General features: G+C 45.2%; 1 protein-coding gene across 2 annotated transcripts in view; it reads left to right on the top strand.

Moving 5' to 3' along the window:
• LOC110513838 (synaptotagmin-7) overlaps positions 1-19830 on the top strand; it is a 166568-nt gene that overhangs the window by 9437 nt on the left and 137301 nt on the right. Inside the window, exon 2 of one of the 2 annotated variants that reach the window (XM_090214564.1) lies at positions 7547-7951. In XM_090214564.1, coding sequence (XP_090070690.1) covers positions 7547-7951 — 405 coding nt within the window. Of the gene's footprint in view, positions 1-6700; positions 7952-19830 lie in introns of those variants that run through there. The other variant, XM_090214561.1, reaches the window with a different exon arrangement.

Genomic DNA, 19830 nt, shown 5'->3' with positions numbered 1-19830 from the left:
CCATCTTTCTGTCTTTATATAAAGAATCCATCTTCCTCAAAGTAGCCTCTTCAATTACATTATTTAACTCACCCTTTTCACCTTTTCTTACCCTTAGGTTCAACACCAAGCGGTTTAAAGGATCAGTCATAGGACATGACTAAAGTAAATGTGACAGTCACCCTGTAAAATACTACTTGAGTAAAAGTCTAAAAGTATTTGGTTTGAAATATATTAAATTAAGTATCAAAAGTAAACGTAATTGCTAAAATATACTTAAGTATTAAAAGTAAAAGTATAAATAATTTTCAAATTTATGCAAAACAGACGACTCCATTTTCTTGTGTTTTTGTTTATGCATAGCCAGGGACTCCAACACTCAGATATAATTTACAAACGAAGCTTTTGTGTTTAATGAGTCCTCCAGATCAGAGGCAGTAGGGATGACCAGGGATGTTCTCTGTTTAGTGAGTCCTCCAGATCAGAGGCAGTAGGGATGACCAGGGATGTTCTCTGTTTAGTGAGTCCTCCAGATCAGAGGCAGTAGGGATGACCAGGGATGTTCTCTGTTTAGTGAGTCCTCCAGATCAGAGGCAGTAGGGATGACCAGGGATGTTCTCTGTTTATTGAGTCCTCCAGATCAGAGGCAGTAGGGATGACCAGGGATGTTCTCTGTTTAGTGAGTCCTCCAGATCAGAGGCAGTAGGGATGACCAGGGATGTTCTCTGTTTATTGAGTCCTCCAGATCAGAGGCAGTAGGGATGACCAGGGATGTTCTCTGTTTAGTGAGTCCTCCAGATCAGAGGCAGTAGGGATGACCAGGGATGTTCTCTGTTTAGTGAGTCCTCCAGATCAGAGGCAGTAGGGATGACCAGGGATGTTCTCTGTTCAGTGAGTCCTCCAGATCAGAAACAGTAGGGATGACCAGGGATGTTCTCTGTTCAGTGAGTCCTCCAGATCAGAGACTGTGGGGATGACCAGGGATGTTCTCTGTTTAGTGAGTCCTCCAGATCAGAGGCAGTAGGGATGACCAGGGATGTTCTCTGTTTAGTGAGTCCTCCAGATCAGAGGCAGTAGGGATGACCAGGGATGTTCTCTGTTTAGTGAGTCCTCCAGATCAGAGGCAGTAGGGATGACCAGGGATGTTCTCTGTTTAGTGAGTCCTCCAGATCAGAGGCAGTAGGGATGACCAGGGATGTTCTCTGTTTAGTGAGTCCTCCAGATCAGAGGCAGTAGGGATGACCAGGGATGTTCTCTGTTTAGTGAGTCCTCCAGATCAGAGGCCGTAGGGATGACCAGGGATGTTCTCTGTTTAGTGAGTCCTCCAGATCAGAGGCAGTAGGGATGACCAGGGATGTTCTCTGTTTAGTGAGTCCTCCAGATCAGAGGCCGTAGGGATGACCTGGGATGTTCTCTGTTTAGTGAGTCCTCCAGATCAGAGGCCGTAGGGATGACCAGGGATGTTCTCTGTTTAGTGAGTCCTCCAGATCAGAGGCAGTAGGGATGACCAGGGATGTTCTCTGTTTAGTGAGTCCTCCAGATCAGAGGCAGTAGGGATGACCAGGGATGTTCTCTGTTTAGTGAGTCCTCCAGATCAGAGGCAGTAGGGATGACCAGGGATGTTCTCTGTTTAGTGAGTCCTCCAGATCAGAGGCAGTAGGGATGACCAGGGATGTTCTCTGTTTAGTGAGTCCTCCAGATCAGAAACAGTAGGGATGACCAGGGATGTTCTCTGTTTAGTGAGTCCTCCAGATCAGAAACAGTAGGGATGACCAGGGATGTTCTCTGTTTAGTGAGTCCTCCAGATCAGAAACAGTAGGGATGACCAGGGATGTTCTCTGTTTAGTGAGTCCTCCAGATCAGAGACTGTGGGGATGACCCGGGATGTTCTCTGTTTAGTGAGTCCTCCAGATCAGAGGCAGTAGGGATGACCAGGGATGTTCTCTGTTTAGTGAGTCCTCCAGATCAGAGGCAGTAGGGATGACCAGGGATGTTCTCTGTTTAGTGAGTCCTCCAGATCAGAGGCAGTAGGGATGACCAGGGATGTTCTCTGTTTAGTGAGTCCTCCAGATCAGAGGCAGTAGGGATGACCAGGGATGTTCTCTGTTTAGTGAGTCCTCCAGATCAGAAACAGTAGGGATGACCAGGGATGTTCTCTGTTTAGTGAGTCCTCCAGATCAGAGACTGTGGGGATGACCAGGGATGTTCTCTGTTTAGTGAGTCCTCCAGATCAGAGGCAGTAGGGATGACCAGGGATGTTCTCTGTTTAGTGAGTCCTCCAGATCAGAGACTGTGGGGATGACCAGAGATGTTCTCTGTTTAGTGAGTCCTCCAGATCAGAGGCAGTAGGGACGACCAGGGATGTTCTCTGTTTAGTGAGTCCTCCAGATCAGAAACAGTGGGGATGACCAGGGATGTTCTCTGTTTATTGAGTCCTCCAGATCAGAGGCAGTAGCGATGACCAGGGATGTTCTCTGTTTAGTGAGTCCTCCAGATCAGAAACAGTGGGGATGACCAGGGATGTTCTCTGTTTATTGAGTCCTCCAGATCAGAGGCAGTAGCGATGACCAGGGATGTTCTCTGTTTAGTGAGTCCTCCAGATCAGAGGCAGTAGGGATGACCAGGGATGTTCTCTGTTTAGTGAATCCTCCAGATCAGAGGCAGTAGGGATGACCAGGGATGTTCTCTGTTTAGTGAGTCCTCCAGATCAGAGACAGTGGGGATGGCCAGGGATGTTCTCTGTTTAGTGAGTCCTCCAGATCAGAGGCAGTAGATGACCATGGATGTTCTCTGTTTAGTGAGTCCTCCAGATCAGAGGCAGTAGGGATGACCAGGGATGTTCTCTGTTTAGTGAGTCCTCCAGATCAGAGGCAGTAGGGATGACCAGGGATGTTCTCTGTTTAGTGAGTCCTCCAGATCAGAGGCAGTAGGGATGACCAGGGATGTTCTCTGTTTAGTGAGTCCTCCAGATCAGAGGCAGTAGGGATGACCAGGGATGTTCTCTGTTTAGTGAGTCCTCCAGATCAGAGGCAGTAGGGACGACCAGGGATGTTCTCTGTTTAGTGAGTCCTCCAGATCAGAGGCAGTAGGGACGACCAGGGATGTTCTCTGTTTAGTGAGTCCTCCAGATCAGAGGCAGTAGGGACGACCAGGGATGTTCTCTGTTTAGTGAGTCCTCCAGATCAGAGGTAGTAGGGATGACCAGGGATGTTCTCTGTTTAGTGAGTCCTCCAGATCAGAGGCAGTAGGGATGACCAGGGATCTTCCGTTGATAAGTTTGTGAATTGGACCATTTTCCTGTCCTGCTGGCCATCCTAAATGTAACAAGTGCTTTTGGATGTCAGGGAAAATGTATGGACTAAAAAGTAAATTACATTCTTTAGGAATGTAGTGAAGTAAAACTTGTATATAGATAATAAAGTCAAATATAAATAGTAAATTACAGATAACCCCAAAAAACGACTTAAGTAGTACTTTAACGTATTTTTACCTAAGTACTTTGCACGCCTGGTATAAAGTAATATATAGTGCACAGTAATGTGAATAGCACAATGTTGACCCAGTTCAGATAGCCTGGATTACACCAGGACTCTGTCAGGGAAGGGAGAGGGAAGATATATTTAGAGAGTTGGGAAATGCTTTAAAGGGGCATTTAGTGAAACTTAGCTAGAAAAATACAACCAAAAATCTCCTAGTATTATGCTGTAATATGCTGTTTACTAAATGACTAGATAATGACCTAACTGTAACCTTGAACCTTTTTGTTTAACTTTTTTTGTTTAGCAAGTCCGTTAAGAACAAATCCATATTTACAATGACGGCCTGCGGAGACGGGGGCCTGGGATTAAAATAAATAAATAAATACTTTATAAATATAGGACAAAACACACATCACAACAATAGAGAACACGACACTACATCAAGAGAGACCTAAGACGACAACACAGCATGATAGGAACACATGACAACACAACGTGGTAGCAACACAACATGGTAGGAACACATGACAACACAACATGGTAGGAACACATGACAAACACAACATGGTAGCAGCATGGTAGCAACACAACACGACAACAACATGGTAGCAACACAACATGACAACAACATGGCAGCAACACAACATGACAACAACTTGGTAGCAACACAACATGACAACAACTTGGTAGCAACACAACATGACAACAACATGGTAGCAACACAACATGGTAGCAGCGTGGTAGAAACATTATTGGGCACAGACAACAGCACAAAGGGCAAGAAGGTAGAGACAACAAAACATCACACAAAGCAGCCACAACTGTCAGCAAGAGTGTCCATGATTGAGTCTTTGAATGAAGAAATCAAGATAAAACTGTCCAGCTTTAGTGTTTGTTGCAGTTCGTTCCAGTCGCTAGCTGCCGCGAACTGAAAAGATGAGCGACCCAGGGAGGTGTGTGCTTTGGGGACCTTTAACAGAATGTGACTGGCAGAACGGGTGTTGTATGTGGAGAATGAGGGCTGCAGTAGATATCTCAGATAGGGGAGAGTGAGGCCTAAGAGGGTTTTATAAATAAGCATCAACCAGTGGGTCTTGCGCCTGGTATACAGAGATGACCAGTTTACAGAGGAGTATAGAGTGCAGTGATGTGTCCTATAAGGAGCATTGGTGGCAAATCTGATGGCCGAATGGTAAAGAACATCTAGCCGCTCTAGAGCACCCTTACCTGCCAATCTATAAATTATGTCTCCGTAATCTAGCATGGGTAGGATGGTCATCTGAATCAGGGTTAGTTTGGCAGCTGGGGTGAAAGAGAAGCGATTACGATAGAGGAAACCAAGTCTAGATGTAACTTTAGCCTGCAGCTTTGATATGTGCTGAGAGAAGGACAGTGTACCGTCTAGCCATACTCACAAGTACTTGTATGAAGTGACTACCTCAAGCTCTAAACCCTCAGAGGTAGTAGTCACACCTGTGGGGAGAGGGGCATTCTTCTTACCAAACCACATGACCTTTGTTTTGGAGGTGTTCAGAACAAGGTTAAGGGCAGAGAAAGCTTGTTGGACACTAAGAAAGCTTTGTTGTAAAGAATTTAACACAACATCCGGGGAGGGGCCAGCTGAGTATAAGACTGTATCATCTGCATATAAATGGATGAGAGAGAGCTTCCTGAGCTATGTTGTTGATGTAAATTGAGAAGAGCGTGGAGCCTAGAATTGAGCCTTGCTCCCTTGGTGACAGACAGTGGCTGAGACAGCAGGTTTTCTTACATTATACACTGCACTCTTTGAGAGAGGTAGTTACCAAACCAGGCCAAAGACCCCTCAGAGACACCAATACTCCTTAGCCGACCCACAAGAATGGAATGGTCTACCGTATCAAAAGCTTTGGCCAAGTCAATAGAAATAGCAGCACAACATTGCTTAGAATCAAGGGCAATGGTGACATCACTGAGGACCTTTAAGGTTGCAGTGACACATCCATAACCTGAGCGGAAACCAGATTGCATACCCAAGAGAATACTATAGACATCAAGAAAGACAGTCAATTGATTATTGTGATAAAAGTTGTGATAAACTTTTGATAAACAGAGCAAAATAGAAGAACCATGGCTGCCTTCCAAGCAATGGGATCCTCCCCAGAGAGGAGAGACAGGTTAAAAAGGTCAGAGAGAGACTTGGTGATGATAGGGGCAGCAACCTTAAAGAAGACAGGTTAAAAAGGTCAGAGATAGGCTTGGTGATGATAGGGGCAGCAACCTTAAAGAAGACAGGTTAAAAAGGTCAGAGAGAGACTTGGTGATGATAGGGGCAGCAACCTTAAAGAAGACAGGATAGAAAGGTCAGAGACAGGCTTGGTGATGATGGGGGCAGCAACCTCAAAGAAGAAACGGTCTAAACCATCTGACCCAGATGTTTTTTGGGGTCAAGTTTCAGGAGCTCCTTTAGCACCTCGGACTCATTGACCGCCTGCAGGGAGAAACTTTGTAGTGGGGCAGGGGGAAAAGAGGGAGGAGCATCGGGCCTAGTAGCGTTAGAAGGAGTGAGAGATGAGGAAAAGTTGAACAGGTAAGGAGGCATGGCTGAGTCAAATAACAATCCTGACTTAATGAAGTGGTGATTAAAGAGCTCAGCCATGTGCTTCTTGTCAGTAACAACCACATCATCAACATTAAGGGACATGGGCAGCTGTGAGGAGGAGGGTTTATTCTCCAGGTCTTTAACCGTTTTCCAGAACTTCTTGGGGTTAGACCCCACAGAGAGAGAGAACTGCTCCTGAAAGTAACTACCTTTGGTCTTCTGGGTAGCCTGAGTGCATTTATTTCTCATGTGCCTGAAAAAGAGCCAGTCAGCCTGAGTATGCGTGTGCAGAGCCTTTCACCAAATGCAATTCTTGAGGTGGAGTAACTCTGCAAGATCACGGTCAAACCAGGGGCTGAAACGTTTTTTTTAATTCTAATTTTCTTTATGGGGGCATAGTAATAGATATTGTAAGACATAACTGTAACGTAGAGGATCTTGTTCTGATAGAGAGGTACTGCTAGGGAAAGACTTAAAGAAAGATAAAAGAGATAGAGAACATTAGTAGGAGGAGTGGAGGAGGGGAGGAGTGGAGAGAAGAGAGGGAGGGAGGGAGGCTGTAGACTTGGTTGGCTGCGAGGAAGTCTCTAGGGGCGGAGCACGTATTTAAACGAGGAAATAGATTTAGACAGAGAAAGGAAGAGGAAGAGAGTCTGTAAAAGTTGGGAGCAGAGAGGAGAGAGAGGAGCATGGGTATCTCTCGTCAAACCATAAAGCCTTTGCCTCGAAGAGCCAATAGCCTCAGCCGCGCCGGGACGCCACAAACACCCCGACACACCCGCCTCAACGCCGGACAGACGCGCATCACCACGCCCATACGGACCGTTCAGATCCGACCAATGCCGACGCGGACCACGCCCACACTCCCACGCAGGCCCCAAACCCACGGCGCCCAGACGTTCGCAGCGCACACACACCTGATGCCGCCACACATCGCGGGGCGCAGGTTTTCACGGGAAGACAGGAGACCGAGTTTGCAGGCTCTCGCCACTGACCATCACACTGGCTGCTCCTTCTACTGCTATCTCTGCTACAGCTGTTACTGCTGCTGCCTCACCCTGCTCTCTTTCTCTCTCCTCCTCCTCCTCTCCCCTCCTCCCCGCACCATCACTCCCACTGCCTCTCACTCCTCCTCCTCCTCCTCCTCCTCTCTACCTGTTTCTCGAACTCCACCTCCCTCCCTCCCTTCCTCCCCATCCTACCCTCCTCCATCACCACCGGTTTCTCCCTTCTGTCCTGTACCTCCTTGTATCTTCCCCGCTCATGATTCCTTCCTCCGCTCTTGCCCACCTCCCTGTCCCCTCAACCTATCATGTCCTCTCTCTCCAAACTCTCCTGTATTCCCCTCCACCTCTTCCCACCGCTCCACCCCCACCTCCTTTACTGCTACCCCTTCCACTCCTCCTTCTCCTCTCTCCTCCCCTCTCCTCCACCACCCTAACCTCTGCCACCCCCGGCCCTCTTCCTCCCATCGCTCCCTCCCCTCTCTGCTGCTCTGTCCTCCCAGCTTTGGGGATTCAGTAGGGGCTCTGTCCTCTGCTTCCACCCTGGATCCCATCCCCTCTGCTGGGACGCTGGCCCGGCCACGCACCCTGCTACGCCAGCAGAGTCTCCAGCAGCCTCTCATCCACCCACCCGTCCCAAGCCTCCTCACCCACCTACCACCCACCTCCTCCCAGAGCCTGGGTCAGATACACCAGGTTCCCCCACTGGGGCCCAGCCAGCCAGGGGGAGGCGTGGGCAGTGGGGGAGGATGTGGAGGAACGCAACGAGGCCCCAGGGGGGTGCGAGGGAGCCCGGCGGGGGCAGGCGCCTCACGGTACAGGGGAGGAGGAGGAAGAGGTAACCCTGGGTCCTGGGATCACATGATGGGCCAGTTGAAAAACAGAGGCCTGGATGCCAAGTCCTTCCTGTGAGTTTCTTATTTTCCTCTGTCTGGGTTGGTAACGGTCTCTGTCTGGGTTGGTAACTGTCTCTGTCTGGGTTGGTAACTGTCTCTGGGTTGGTAACTGTCTCTGTCTGGGTTGGTAACTGTCTTTGTCTGGGTTGGTAACGGTCTCTGTCTGGGTTGGTAACTGCCTCTGTCTGGGTTGGTAACTGTCTGGGTTGGTAAATCTCTCTGTATAGGTTGGTAACTCTCTCTGTCTGGGTTGGTAACCATTTCTGTCTGGGTTGATAACTCTCTGTCTGGGTTGGTAACTGTCTCTGTCTGGGTTGGTAACTGTCTCTGTCTGGGTTGGTAACTGTCTCTGTCTGGGTTGGTAACTGTCTCTTTCTGGGTTGGTAACTGGCTCTGTCTGGGTTGGTAACGTCTCTGTCTGGGTTGGTAACTGTCTCTGTGTTGGTAACTCTCTCTGTCTGGGTTGGTGACTGCCTCTGTCTGGGTTGGTAACTGTCTCTGTCTGGGTTGGTAACTGTCTCTGTCTGGGTTGGTAACTGTCTCTGTCTGGGTTGGTAACTGTCGCTGTCTGGGTTGGTAACTCTCTCTGTCTGGGTTGGTAACTCTCTCTGTCTGGGTTGGTAACTGTCTCTGTCTGGGTTGGTAACTGTCTCTGTCTGGGTTGGTAACTGATAACCCTTCGTGTCCCAAATGGAACCCTATTCCCTATATACAGTGCCTTGCGAAAGTATTCGGCCCCCTTGAACTTTGCGACCTTTTGCCACATTTCAGGCTTCAAACATAAAGATATAAAACTGTATTTTTTTGTGATGAATCAACAACAAGTGGGACACAATCATGAAGTGGAATGACATTTATTGGATATTTCAAACTTTTTTAACAAAAAATTATTCAGCCCCCTTAAGTTAATACTTTGTAGCGCCACCTTTTGCTGCGATTACAGCTGTAAGTCGCTTGGGGTATGTCTCTATCAGTTTTGCACATCGAGAGACTGACATTTTTTCCCATTCCTCCTTGCAAAACAGCTTGAGCTCAGTGAGGTTGGATGGAGAGCATTTGTGAACAGCAGTTTTCAGTTCTTTCCACAGATTCTCGATTGGATTCAGGTCTGGACTTTGACTTGGCCATTCTAACACCTGGATATGTTTATTTTTGAACCATCCCATTGTAGATTTTGCTTTATGTTTTGGATCATTGTCTTGTTGGAAGACAAATCTCCGTCCCAGTCTCAGGTCTTTTGCAGACTCCATCAGGTTTTCTTCCAGAATGGTCCTGTATTTGGCTCCATCCATCTTCCCATCAATTTTAACCATCTTCCCTGTCCCTGCTGAAGTAAAGCAGGCCCAAACCATGATGCTGCCACCACCATGTTTGACAGTGGGCATGGTGTGTTCAGCTGTGTTGCTTTTACGCTAAACATAACGTTTTGCATTGTTGCCAAAAAGTTCCATTTTGGTTTCATCTGACCAGAGCACCTTCTTCCACATGTTTGGTGTGTCTCCCAGGTGGCTTGTGGCAAACTTTAAACAACACTTTTTATGGATATCTTTAAGAAATGGCTTTCTTCTTGCCACTCTTCCATAAAGGCCAGATTTGTGCAATATACGACTGATTGTTGTCCTATGGACAGAGTCTCCCACCTCAGCTGTAGATCTCTGCAGTTCATCCAGAGTGATCATGGGCCTCTTGGCTGCATCTCTGATCAGTCTTCTCCTTGTATGAGCTGAAAGTTTAGAGGGACGGCCAGGTCTTGGTAGATTTGCAGTGGTCTGATACTCCTTCCATTTCAATATTATCGCTTGCACAGTGCTCCTTGGGATGTTTAAAGCTTGGGAAATATTTTTGTATCCAAATCCGGCTTTAAACTTCTTCACAACAGTATCTCGGACCTGCCTGGTGTGTTCCTTGTTCTTCATGATGCTCTCTGCGCTTTTAACGGACCTCTGAGACTATCACAGTGCAGGTGCATTTATACGGAGACTTGATTACACACAGGTGGATTGTATTTATCATCATTAGTCATTTAGGTCAACATTGGATCATTCAGAGATCCTCACTGAACTTCTGGAGAGAGTTTGCTGCACTGAAAGTAAAGGGGCTGAATAATTTTGCACGCCCAATTTTTCAGTTTTTGATTTGTTAAAAAAGTTTGAAATATCCAATAAATGTCGTTCCACTTCATGGTTGTTGATTCTTCACAAAAAAATACAGTTTTATATCTTTATGTTTGAAGCCTGAAATGTGGTAAAAGGTTGCAAAGTTCAAGGTTGCAAGGCACTGTAGTGCACTACTTTAGACCAGAGCCCTAGAGAACCCTATTCCCTATATAGTGCACTACTTTAGACCAGAGCCTTATGGCTCTAAATAAGGAATAGGGTTCAGCTTAGGATGCAGATATTGTCTCTGCTGTTGTCACTTCCCCTCCACTGTCTGAGTTGCTCTGCTCTCTATGGGATGTGATCCTCCTCTATTCAGCTCACTTCTTTAACACCACTCTCTGACACAAACCATTTGTCTTTGTCTGGGTTGTCCTGTCACATGTCTCAGTGTATAGCTGTTTCTTGCCTCTCTGGATATGGTACGGCTCTTATTCTTCCTTGTAGTGATCTTTTGACTGTCCGCTGTCATTTCCTCTCGCCTGTTATATGCACTGACAGTGTTTTAGATGTTTACATTGTCTTGTTTTCTCTACATAGTGTTGGACTTGAGCTGATGACACCCAGGGAAGGATGTTACTTGACATTACATCATGACAGGAGAGGAGACTGTGTGCGTGTGCGCGTGTGCGTGTGTGTGTGTGTGTGTGTGTGTGTGTGTGTGTGTGTGTGTGTGTGTGTGTGTGTGTGTACAATGTGACAGTTGTATACATATGTATAGAGTCTGAAACACCATCTAAGATGAAGTTATATATAGATGTTACTGTCCTGTCCAAACCTTTGACTGTTACTGTAGATGTTCAGGTCTTGATATATAGTTCATGTCCTGATATAGAGTTCATGTCCTGATATAGAGTTAATGTCCTGATATAGAGTCCATGTCCTGATATATAGTTCATGTCCTGATATAGAGTTAATGTCCTGATTTAGATGTTCATGTCCTGATACAGAGTTCATGTCCTGATGTAGATGTTCATGATATGGAGTTCATGTCCTGATATAGAGTTAATGTCCTGATAAATCAAATCAAATCAAATGTTATGCGTCACATACACATGGTTAGCAGATGTTAATGCGAGTGTAGCGAAATGCTTGTGCTTCTAGTTCCGACAATGCAGTAATAACAAGTAATCTAACTAACAATTCCAAAACTACTGTCTTGTACACAGTGTAAGGGGATAAAGAAAATGTACATAAGGATATATGAATGAGTGATGGTACAGAGCAGCATAGGCAAGATACAGTAGATGGTATCGAGTACAGTATATACATATGAGATGAGTATGTAAACAAAGTGGCATAGTTAAAGTGGCTAGTGATACATGTATTACATAAGGATACAGTCGATGATATAGAGTACAGTATATACGTATGCATATGAGATGAATAATGTAGGGTAAGTAACATTATATAAGGTAGCATTGTTTAAAGTGGCTAGTGATATATTTACATCATTTCCCATCAATTCCCATTATTAAAGTGGCTGGAGTTGAGTCAGTGTGTTGGCAGCAGCCACTCAGTGTTAGTGGTGGCTGTTTAACAGTCTGATGGCCTTGAGATAGAAGCTGTTTTTCAGTCTCTCGGTCCCAGCTTTGATGCACCTGTACTGACCTCGCCTTCTGGATGATAGCGGGGTGAACAGGCAGTGGCTCGGGTGGTTGATGTCCTTGATGATCTTTATGGCCTTCCTGTGACATCGGGTGGTGTAGGTGTCCTGGAGGGCAGGTAGTTTGCCCCCGGTGATGCGTTGTGCAGACCTCACTACCCTCTGGAGAGCCTTACGGTTGAGGGCGGAGCAGTTGCCGTACCAGGCGGTGATATATAGTTCATGTCCTGATGTATAGTTCATGTCCTGATATATAGTTCATGACCTGATATAGAGTTCATGACCTGATATAAAGTTAATGTCCTGATATTTATGTTCATGTCCTGATATAGAGTTCATGACCTGATATAAAGTTAATGTCCTGATATTTATGTTCATGTCCTGATATATAGTTCATGTCCTGATGTATAGTTCATGTCCTGATATATAGTTCATGACCTGATATAGAGTTCATGACCTGATATAAAGTTAATGTCCTGATATTTATGTTCATGTCCTGATATAGAGTTCATGTCCTGATATAGAGTTCATGTCCTGATATTTATGTTCATGTCCTGATATAGAGTTCATGTCCTGATATGTATGTTCATGTCCTGATATAGAGTTAATGTCCTGATATAGAGTTAATGTCCTGATATAGAGTTCATTTTCTGATTCAGAGTTAATGTCCTGATATACAGTACCAGTCAAAAGTTTGGACACACCTGCTCATTCCAGGGTTTTTCTTTATTTGTACTATTTTCTTCATTGTAGAACAATAGTGAAGACATCACAACTATGAAATAACACAAAGGGAATCATGTAGTAACCAAAAAAGGTTAAACAAATCAAAATATACTTTTGATTTTAGATTCTTCAGAGTAGCCACCCTTTTTGCCTTGGTGACAGCTGTGCACAAACAGCCCCAAAAAAACGCTGCGGAAGACCAAAACGAACAGAAATGTCACAAAATGGCGGCATAATATACGCAGGAAACTGTAAGAGTCACCATCAATTCGTAACACATTATGAGGCTTAAGAGGACATGTTTCTTCTGACACAAATGGCACTCTATTCCCTTGATAGTGCACTACTTTTGACCAGAGCCCATAGGGTGTAGTACACTATATAGGGCAAGGGGCAATCAACTCTGGTTTTCTGTTCTACCGGATAATTAATTGCACACACCTGCTGTCCCAGGTCTAAATCTAATTCAGTCCCTGATTAGAGGGGAATCACCCACCTGGTGTCCCAGGTCTAAATCAGGCCCTGATTAGAGGGGAATCACCCACCTGGTGTCCCAGGTTGAAATCAGTCCCTGATTAGAGGGGAATCACACAACTGGTGTCCCAGGTCTAAATCAGTCCCTGATTAGAGGGGAATCACCCACCTGGTGTCCCAGGTCTAAATCAGGCCCTGATTAGAGGGGAATCACCCACCTGGTGTCCCAGGTTGAAATCAGTCCCTGATTAGAGGGGAATCACACAACTGGTGTCCCAGGTCTAAATCAGTCCCTGATTAGAGGGGAATCTGAGAGAGAAGGAGAGGAGAGAGTAGCAGAGGAGAGAGAACGAGAATGAGAAGGAGAGAGAGAAGGAGAAGGAAAAACAGAGAGGAGAGAGAGAGAAGGAGAGAGAAGGAGAGGAGAGTGATTTAAATTGAATTGGTTAATGAATATATATAGGAATTGTTCAATTCCTTCGACGGGAGCGGAGAGAGAGAAGGAGAGGAGCGAGAAAGAGAGGAGAGAGTAGCGGAGGAGAAAGTAGCAGAGAGTAGCAGAGGAGAGAGAGGAGAGGAGAGAGAGGAGAGGAGAGAGTAGCAGTGGAGAGAGTAGCAGAGGAGAGAGAGGAGAGGAGAGAGAGGAGAGGAGAGAGTAGCAGAGGAGAGAGTAGCAGAGGAGAGAGAGGAGAGGGGAGAGAGGAGAGGAGAGAGAAAGAGAGAGAGGAGAGAGTAGCGGAGGAGAAAGTAGCAGAGAGTAGCAGAGGAGAGAGAGGAGAGGGGAGGACAGAGAGGAGAGGAGAGAGGAGATGAGAGAGAGGAGAGGAGAGAGTAGCAGAGGAGAGAGAGGAGAGGAGAGAGAGGAGAGGAGAGAGTAGCAGAGGAGAGAGTAGCAGAGGAGAGAGTAGCAGAGGAGAGAGTAGACGAGGAGAGAGTAGCAGAGGAGAGAGCAGCAGAGGAGAGAGAGGAGAGGAGAGAGTAGCAGAGGAGAGAGTAGCAGAGGAGAGAGTAGCAGAGGAGAGAGTAGCAGAGGAGAGAGAGGAGAGAGTAGCAGAGGAGAGAGAGGAGAGGAGAGAGAGGAGAGGAGAGGAGAGAGAAGAGAGAGAGGAGAGGAGAGAGTAACAGAGGAGAGAGAAAGAGAGGAGAGAGTAGCGGAGGAGAAAGTAGCAGAGAGTAGCAGAGGAGAGAGAGGAGAGGGGAGGACAGAGAGGAGAGGCGAGAGGAGATGAGAGAGAGGAGAGGAGAGAGTAGCAGAGGAGAGAGAGGAGAGGAGAGAGAGGAGAGGAGAGAGTAGCAGAGGAGAGAGTAGCAGAGGAGAGAGTAGCAGAGGAGAGAGAGGAGAGGAGAGAGAGGAAAGGAGAGAGTAGCAGAGGAGAGGAGAGGAGAGGAGAGGAGAGGAGAGGAGAGGAGAGGAGAGATTAGCAGAGGAGAGAGTAGCAGAGGAGAGAGAGGAGAGGAGAGAGAAGAGAGGAGAGAGTAGCAGAGGAGAGAGAGGAGAGGAGAGAGTAGCATAGGAGAGAGTAGCAGAGGAGAGAATGGAGAGAGTAGCAGAGGAGAGAGCAGCAGAGGAGAGAGAGGAGAGGAGAGAGTAGCAGAGGAGAGAGAGGAGAGGAGAGCGTAGCAGAGGAGAGAGTAGCAGAGGAGAAAGTAGCAGAGAGTAGCAGAGGAGAGAGAGGAGAGGAGAGAGAGGAGAGGAGAGAGTAGCAGTGGAGAGAGTAGCAGAGGAGAGAGAGGAGAGGAGAGAGAGGAGAGGAGAGAGTAGCAGAGGAGAGAGTAGCAGAGGAGAGAGAGGAGAGGAGAGAGAGGAGAGGAGAGAGTAGCAGAGGAGAGGAGAGGAGAGGAGAGGAGAGGAGAGGAGAGAGTAGCAGAGGAGAGAGAGGAGAGGAGAGAGTAGCAGAGGAGAGAGTAGCAGAGAAGAGAGTAGCAGAGGAGAGAGAGGAGAGGAGAGAGTAGACGAGGAGAGAGTAGCAGAGGAGAGAGCAGCAGAGGAGAGAGAGGAGAGGAGAGAGTAGCAGAGGAGAGAGTAGCAGAGGAGAGAGTAGCAGAGGAGAGAGAGGAGAGAGTAGCAGAGGAGAGAGAAGAGAGGAGAGAGAGGAGAGGAGAGGAGAGAGAAGAGAGAGAGGAGAGGAGAGAGTAACAGAGGAGAGAGAAAGAGAGGAGAGAGTAGCGGAGGAGAAAGTAGCAGAGAGTAGCAGAGGAGAGAGAGGAGAGGGGAGGACAGAGAGGAGAGGAGAGAGGGGATGAGAGAGAGGAGAGGAGAGAGTAGCAGAGGAGAGAGAGGAGAGGAGAGAGAGGAGAGGAGAGAGTAGCAGAGGAGAGAGTAGCAGAGGAGAGAGTAGCAGAGGAGAGAGAGGAGAGGAGAGAGAGGAAAGGAGAGAGTAGCAGAGGAGAGGAGAGGAGAGGAGAGGAGAGGAGAGGAGAGGAGAGGAGAGGAGAGGAGAGATTAGCAGAGGAGAGAGTAGCAGAGGAGAGAGAGGAGAGGAGAGAGAAGAGAGGAGAGAGTAGCAGAGGAGAGAGAGGAGAGGAGAGAGTAGCAGAGGAGAGAGTAGCAGAGGAGAGAATGGAGAGAGTAGCAGAGGAGAGAGCAGCAGAGGAGAGAGAGGAGAGGAGAGAGTAGCAGAGGAGAGAGAGGAGAGGAGAGCGTAGCAGAGGAGAGAGTAGCAGAGGAGAGAGAGGAGAGAGTAGCAGAGGAGAGAGAGGAGAGAGAAGAGAGAGAGGAGAGGAGAGAGTAACAGAGGAGAGAGTAGCAGAGGAGAGAGAGGAGAGGAGAGAGAAGAGAGGAGAGAGTAGCAGAGGAGAGAGAGGAGAGGAGAGAGAAGAGAGGAGAGAGTAGCAGAGGAGAGAGAGGAGAGGAGAGAATGGAGAGAGTAGCAGAGGAGAGAGCATCAGAGGAGAGAGTAGCAGAGGAGAGAGAGGAGAGGAGAGCGTAGCAGAGGAGAGAGTAGCAGAGGAGAGAGAGGAGAGAGTAGCAGAGGAGAGAGAGGAGAGAGAAGAGAGAGAGGAGAGGAGAGAGTAACAGAGGAGAGAGTAGCAGAGGAGACAGAGGAGAGGAGAGAGAAGAGAGGAGAGAGTAGCAGAGGAGAGAGAGGAGAGGAGAGAGTAGCAGAGGAGAGAGAGGAGAGGAGAGAGTAGCAGAGGAGAGAGAGGAGAGAGTAGCAGAGGAGAGAGAGGAGAGGAGAGAGAGGAGTGGAGAGAGAAGGAGAGGAGAGAGATGATTATGTGAGTCAACAACACTCATGTAATATAGCTAACTCTGCATGGTCTCTCTGTGTGTGTGTGTGTGTGTGTGTGTGTGTGTGTGTGTGTGTGTGTGTGTGTGTGTGTGTGTGTGTGTGTGTGTGTGTGTGTGTGTGTGTGTGTGTCCTACCCTGTCTACTTGCATGCCTGTTTATATATATATATATAACTGGGTAGCTGTGTGTCAGGACATAGCATAGATGAACAAGAATTAAACAACACTGTGTAGATTCATGTTAACCTTCGAACATTGATCTGCTGTCTCCAGCTCTGTTACTCTAACAATAGATTGATCCTAATAGCCAAAGAGGAGAGAGGGGTAGAGAGGGAGGGATGGAGCAAGGGAGGGAGCCTTGCTATTGAGAAAGGCCGCCGTAGGCAGACGTGGCTCTCAAGAGAAGACAGGCTATGTGCTCACTGCCCACAAAATGAGGTGGAAACTGAGCTGCACTTCCTAACCTCCTGCCCAATGTATGACCATATTAGAGACACATATTTCCCTCAGATTACACAGATCCACAAAAAAATTGAAAACAAACCCAATTTTGATAAACTCCCATATCTACTGGGTGAAATTCCACAGTGTGCCATCACAGCAGCAAGATTTGAGACCTGTTGCCACAAGAAAAGGGCAACCAGTGAAGAACAAACACCATTGTAAATACAACCCATATTTATGTTTATTTATTTTCGCATTTGTACCTTAATTTTCACATTATTACAACACTGTATATATAAATAACATTTGAAATGTCTTTATTCTTTAGAAACCTTTGTGAGTGTAATGTCCACTGAAAAGTGTAACAGGAAAAATAGATCCTACAAACAATGACCATAAACGCCCACTAAATTTGCCAAAGAAAAAGCAAAAGGAAACAAAAACCCATACCACTCTATAATATGGAATATAATGATCCATACCACTCTATAATATGGAATATAACGACCCATACCACTCTATAATATGGAATATAACGACCCTAATGACCCATACAACTCTATAATATGGAGTATAACGACCCATACCACTCTATAATATGGAATATAACGACCCATACCACTCTATAATATGGAGTATAACGACCCATACCACTCTATAATATGGAATATAACGACCCATACCACTCTATAATATGGAGTATAACGACCCATACCACTCTATAATATGGAATATAACGACCCATACCACTCTATAATATGGAATATAACGACCCATACCACTCTATAATATGGAATATAACGACCCATACCACTCTATAATATGGAATATAACGACCATACCACTCTATAATATGGAATATAACGACCCATACCACTCTATAATATGGAATATAACGACCCATACCACTCTATAATATGGAGTATAACGACCATACCACTCTATAATATGGAGGATAACGACCCATACCACTCTATAATATGTAGTATAACGACCCATACCACTCTATAATATGTAGTATAACGACCCATACCACTCTATAATATGGAAAATAAGACCCATACCACTCTATAATATGTAGGATAACGACCCTAATGACCCATACCACTCTATAATATGTAGTATAACGACCCATACCACTCTATAATATGGAGTATAACGACCCATACCACTCTATAATATGGAGTATAACGACCTTAATGACCCATACCACTCTATAATATGGAATATAATGACCCATACCACTCTATAATATGTAGTATAACGACCCATACCACTCTATAATATGGAGTATAACGACCTTAATGACCCATACCACTCTATAATATGGAATATAACGACCCATACCACTCTATAATATGGAATATAACGACCCTAATGACCCATACAACTCTATAATATGGAATATAATGATCCATACCACTCTATAATATGCAATATAACGACCCATACCACACTGTAATATGGAATATAACGACCCATACCACTCTATAATATGGAGTATAACGACCCATACCACTCTATAATATGGAATATAACGACCCTAATGACCCATACAACTCTATAATATGGAATATAATGATCCATACCACTCTATAATATGCAATATAACGACCCATACCACTCTATAATATGGAATATAATGACCCATACCACTCTATAATATGCAATATAACGACCCATACCACTCTATAATATGGAATATAACGACCCATACCACTCTATAATATGGAATATAACGACCCATACCACTCTATAATATGGAGTATAACGACCCATACCACTCTATAATATGGAATATAACGACCCATACCACTCTATAATATGGAGTATAACGACCCATACCACTCTATAATATGGAATATAACGACCCATACCACTCTATAATATGGAATATAACGACCCATACCACTCTATAATATGGAGTATAATGACCCATACCACTCTATAATATGGAATATAACGACCCATACCACTCTATAATATGGAATATAACGACCCATACCACTCTATAATATGGAGTATAACGACCCATACCACTCTATAATATGGAATATAACGACCCATACCACTCTATAATATGGAATATAACGACCCTAATGACCCATACAACTCTATAATATGGAATATAATGATCCATACCACTCTATAATATGGAATATAACGACCCATACCACTCTATAATATGGAATATAACGACCCTAATGACCCATACAACTCTATAATATGGAATATAATGATCCATACCACTCTATAATATGCAATATAACGACCCATACCACTCTACAATATGGAATATAACGACCCATACCACTCTATAATATGGAGTATAATGACCCATACCACTCTATAATATGGAATATAACGACCCATACCACTCTATAATATGGAATATAACGACCCATACCACTCTATAATATGGAATATAACGACCCATACCACTCTATAATATGGAATATAACGACCCATACCACTCTATAATATGGGGTATAACGACCCATACCACTCTATAATATGTAAAATAAGACCCATACCACTCTATAATATGTAGTATAACGACCCATACCACTCTATAATATGGAATATAACGACCCATACCACTCTATAATATGGAATATAACGACCCATACCACTCTATAATATGTAGGATAACGACCCTAATGACCCATACCACTCTATAATATGTACTATAACTACCCTTACCACTCTATAATATGTAGTATAACGACCCATACCACTCTATAATATGGAGTATAACGACCCATACCACTCTATAATATGTAGGATAACGACCCTAATGACCCATACCACTCTATAATATGTACTATAACTACCCTTACCACTCTATAATATGTAGTATAACGACCCATACCACTCTATAATATGGAGTATAACGACCCATACCACTCTATAATATGGAGTATAACGACCTTAATGACCCATACCACTCTATAATATGGAATATAATGACCCATACCACTCTATAATATGGAATATAATGACCCATACCACTCTATAATATGGAATATAATGATCCATACCACTCTATAATATGTAGTATAACGACCCATACCACTCTATAATATGTAGGATAACGACCCATACCACTCTATAATATGGAATATAACGACCCATACCACTCTATAATATGGAGTATAACGACCTTAATGACCCATACCACTCTATAATATGGAATATAACGACCCATACCACTCTATAATATGGAATATAACGACCTTAATGACCCATACCA

The sequence above is a fragment of the Oncorhynchus mykiss genome, chromosome 2 (genome assembly GCF_057628025.1).
Source record: "Oncorhynchus mykiss isolate SJ-2025 chromosome 2, ASM5762802v1, whole genome shotgun sequence".
Taxonomy (NCBI): Eukaryota; Metazoa; Chordata; class Actinopteri; order Salmoniformes; family Salmonidae; genus Oncorhynchus; species Oncorhynchus mykiss.
Note: the sequence above shows the minus strand (reverse complement) of the source record. Positions and strands in the feature narration are given on the sequence as shown.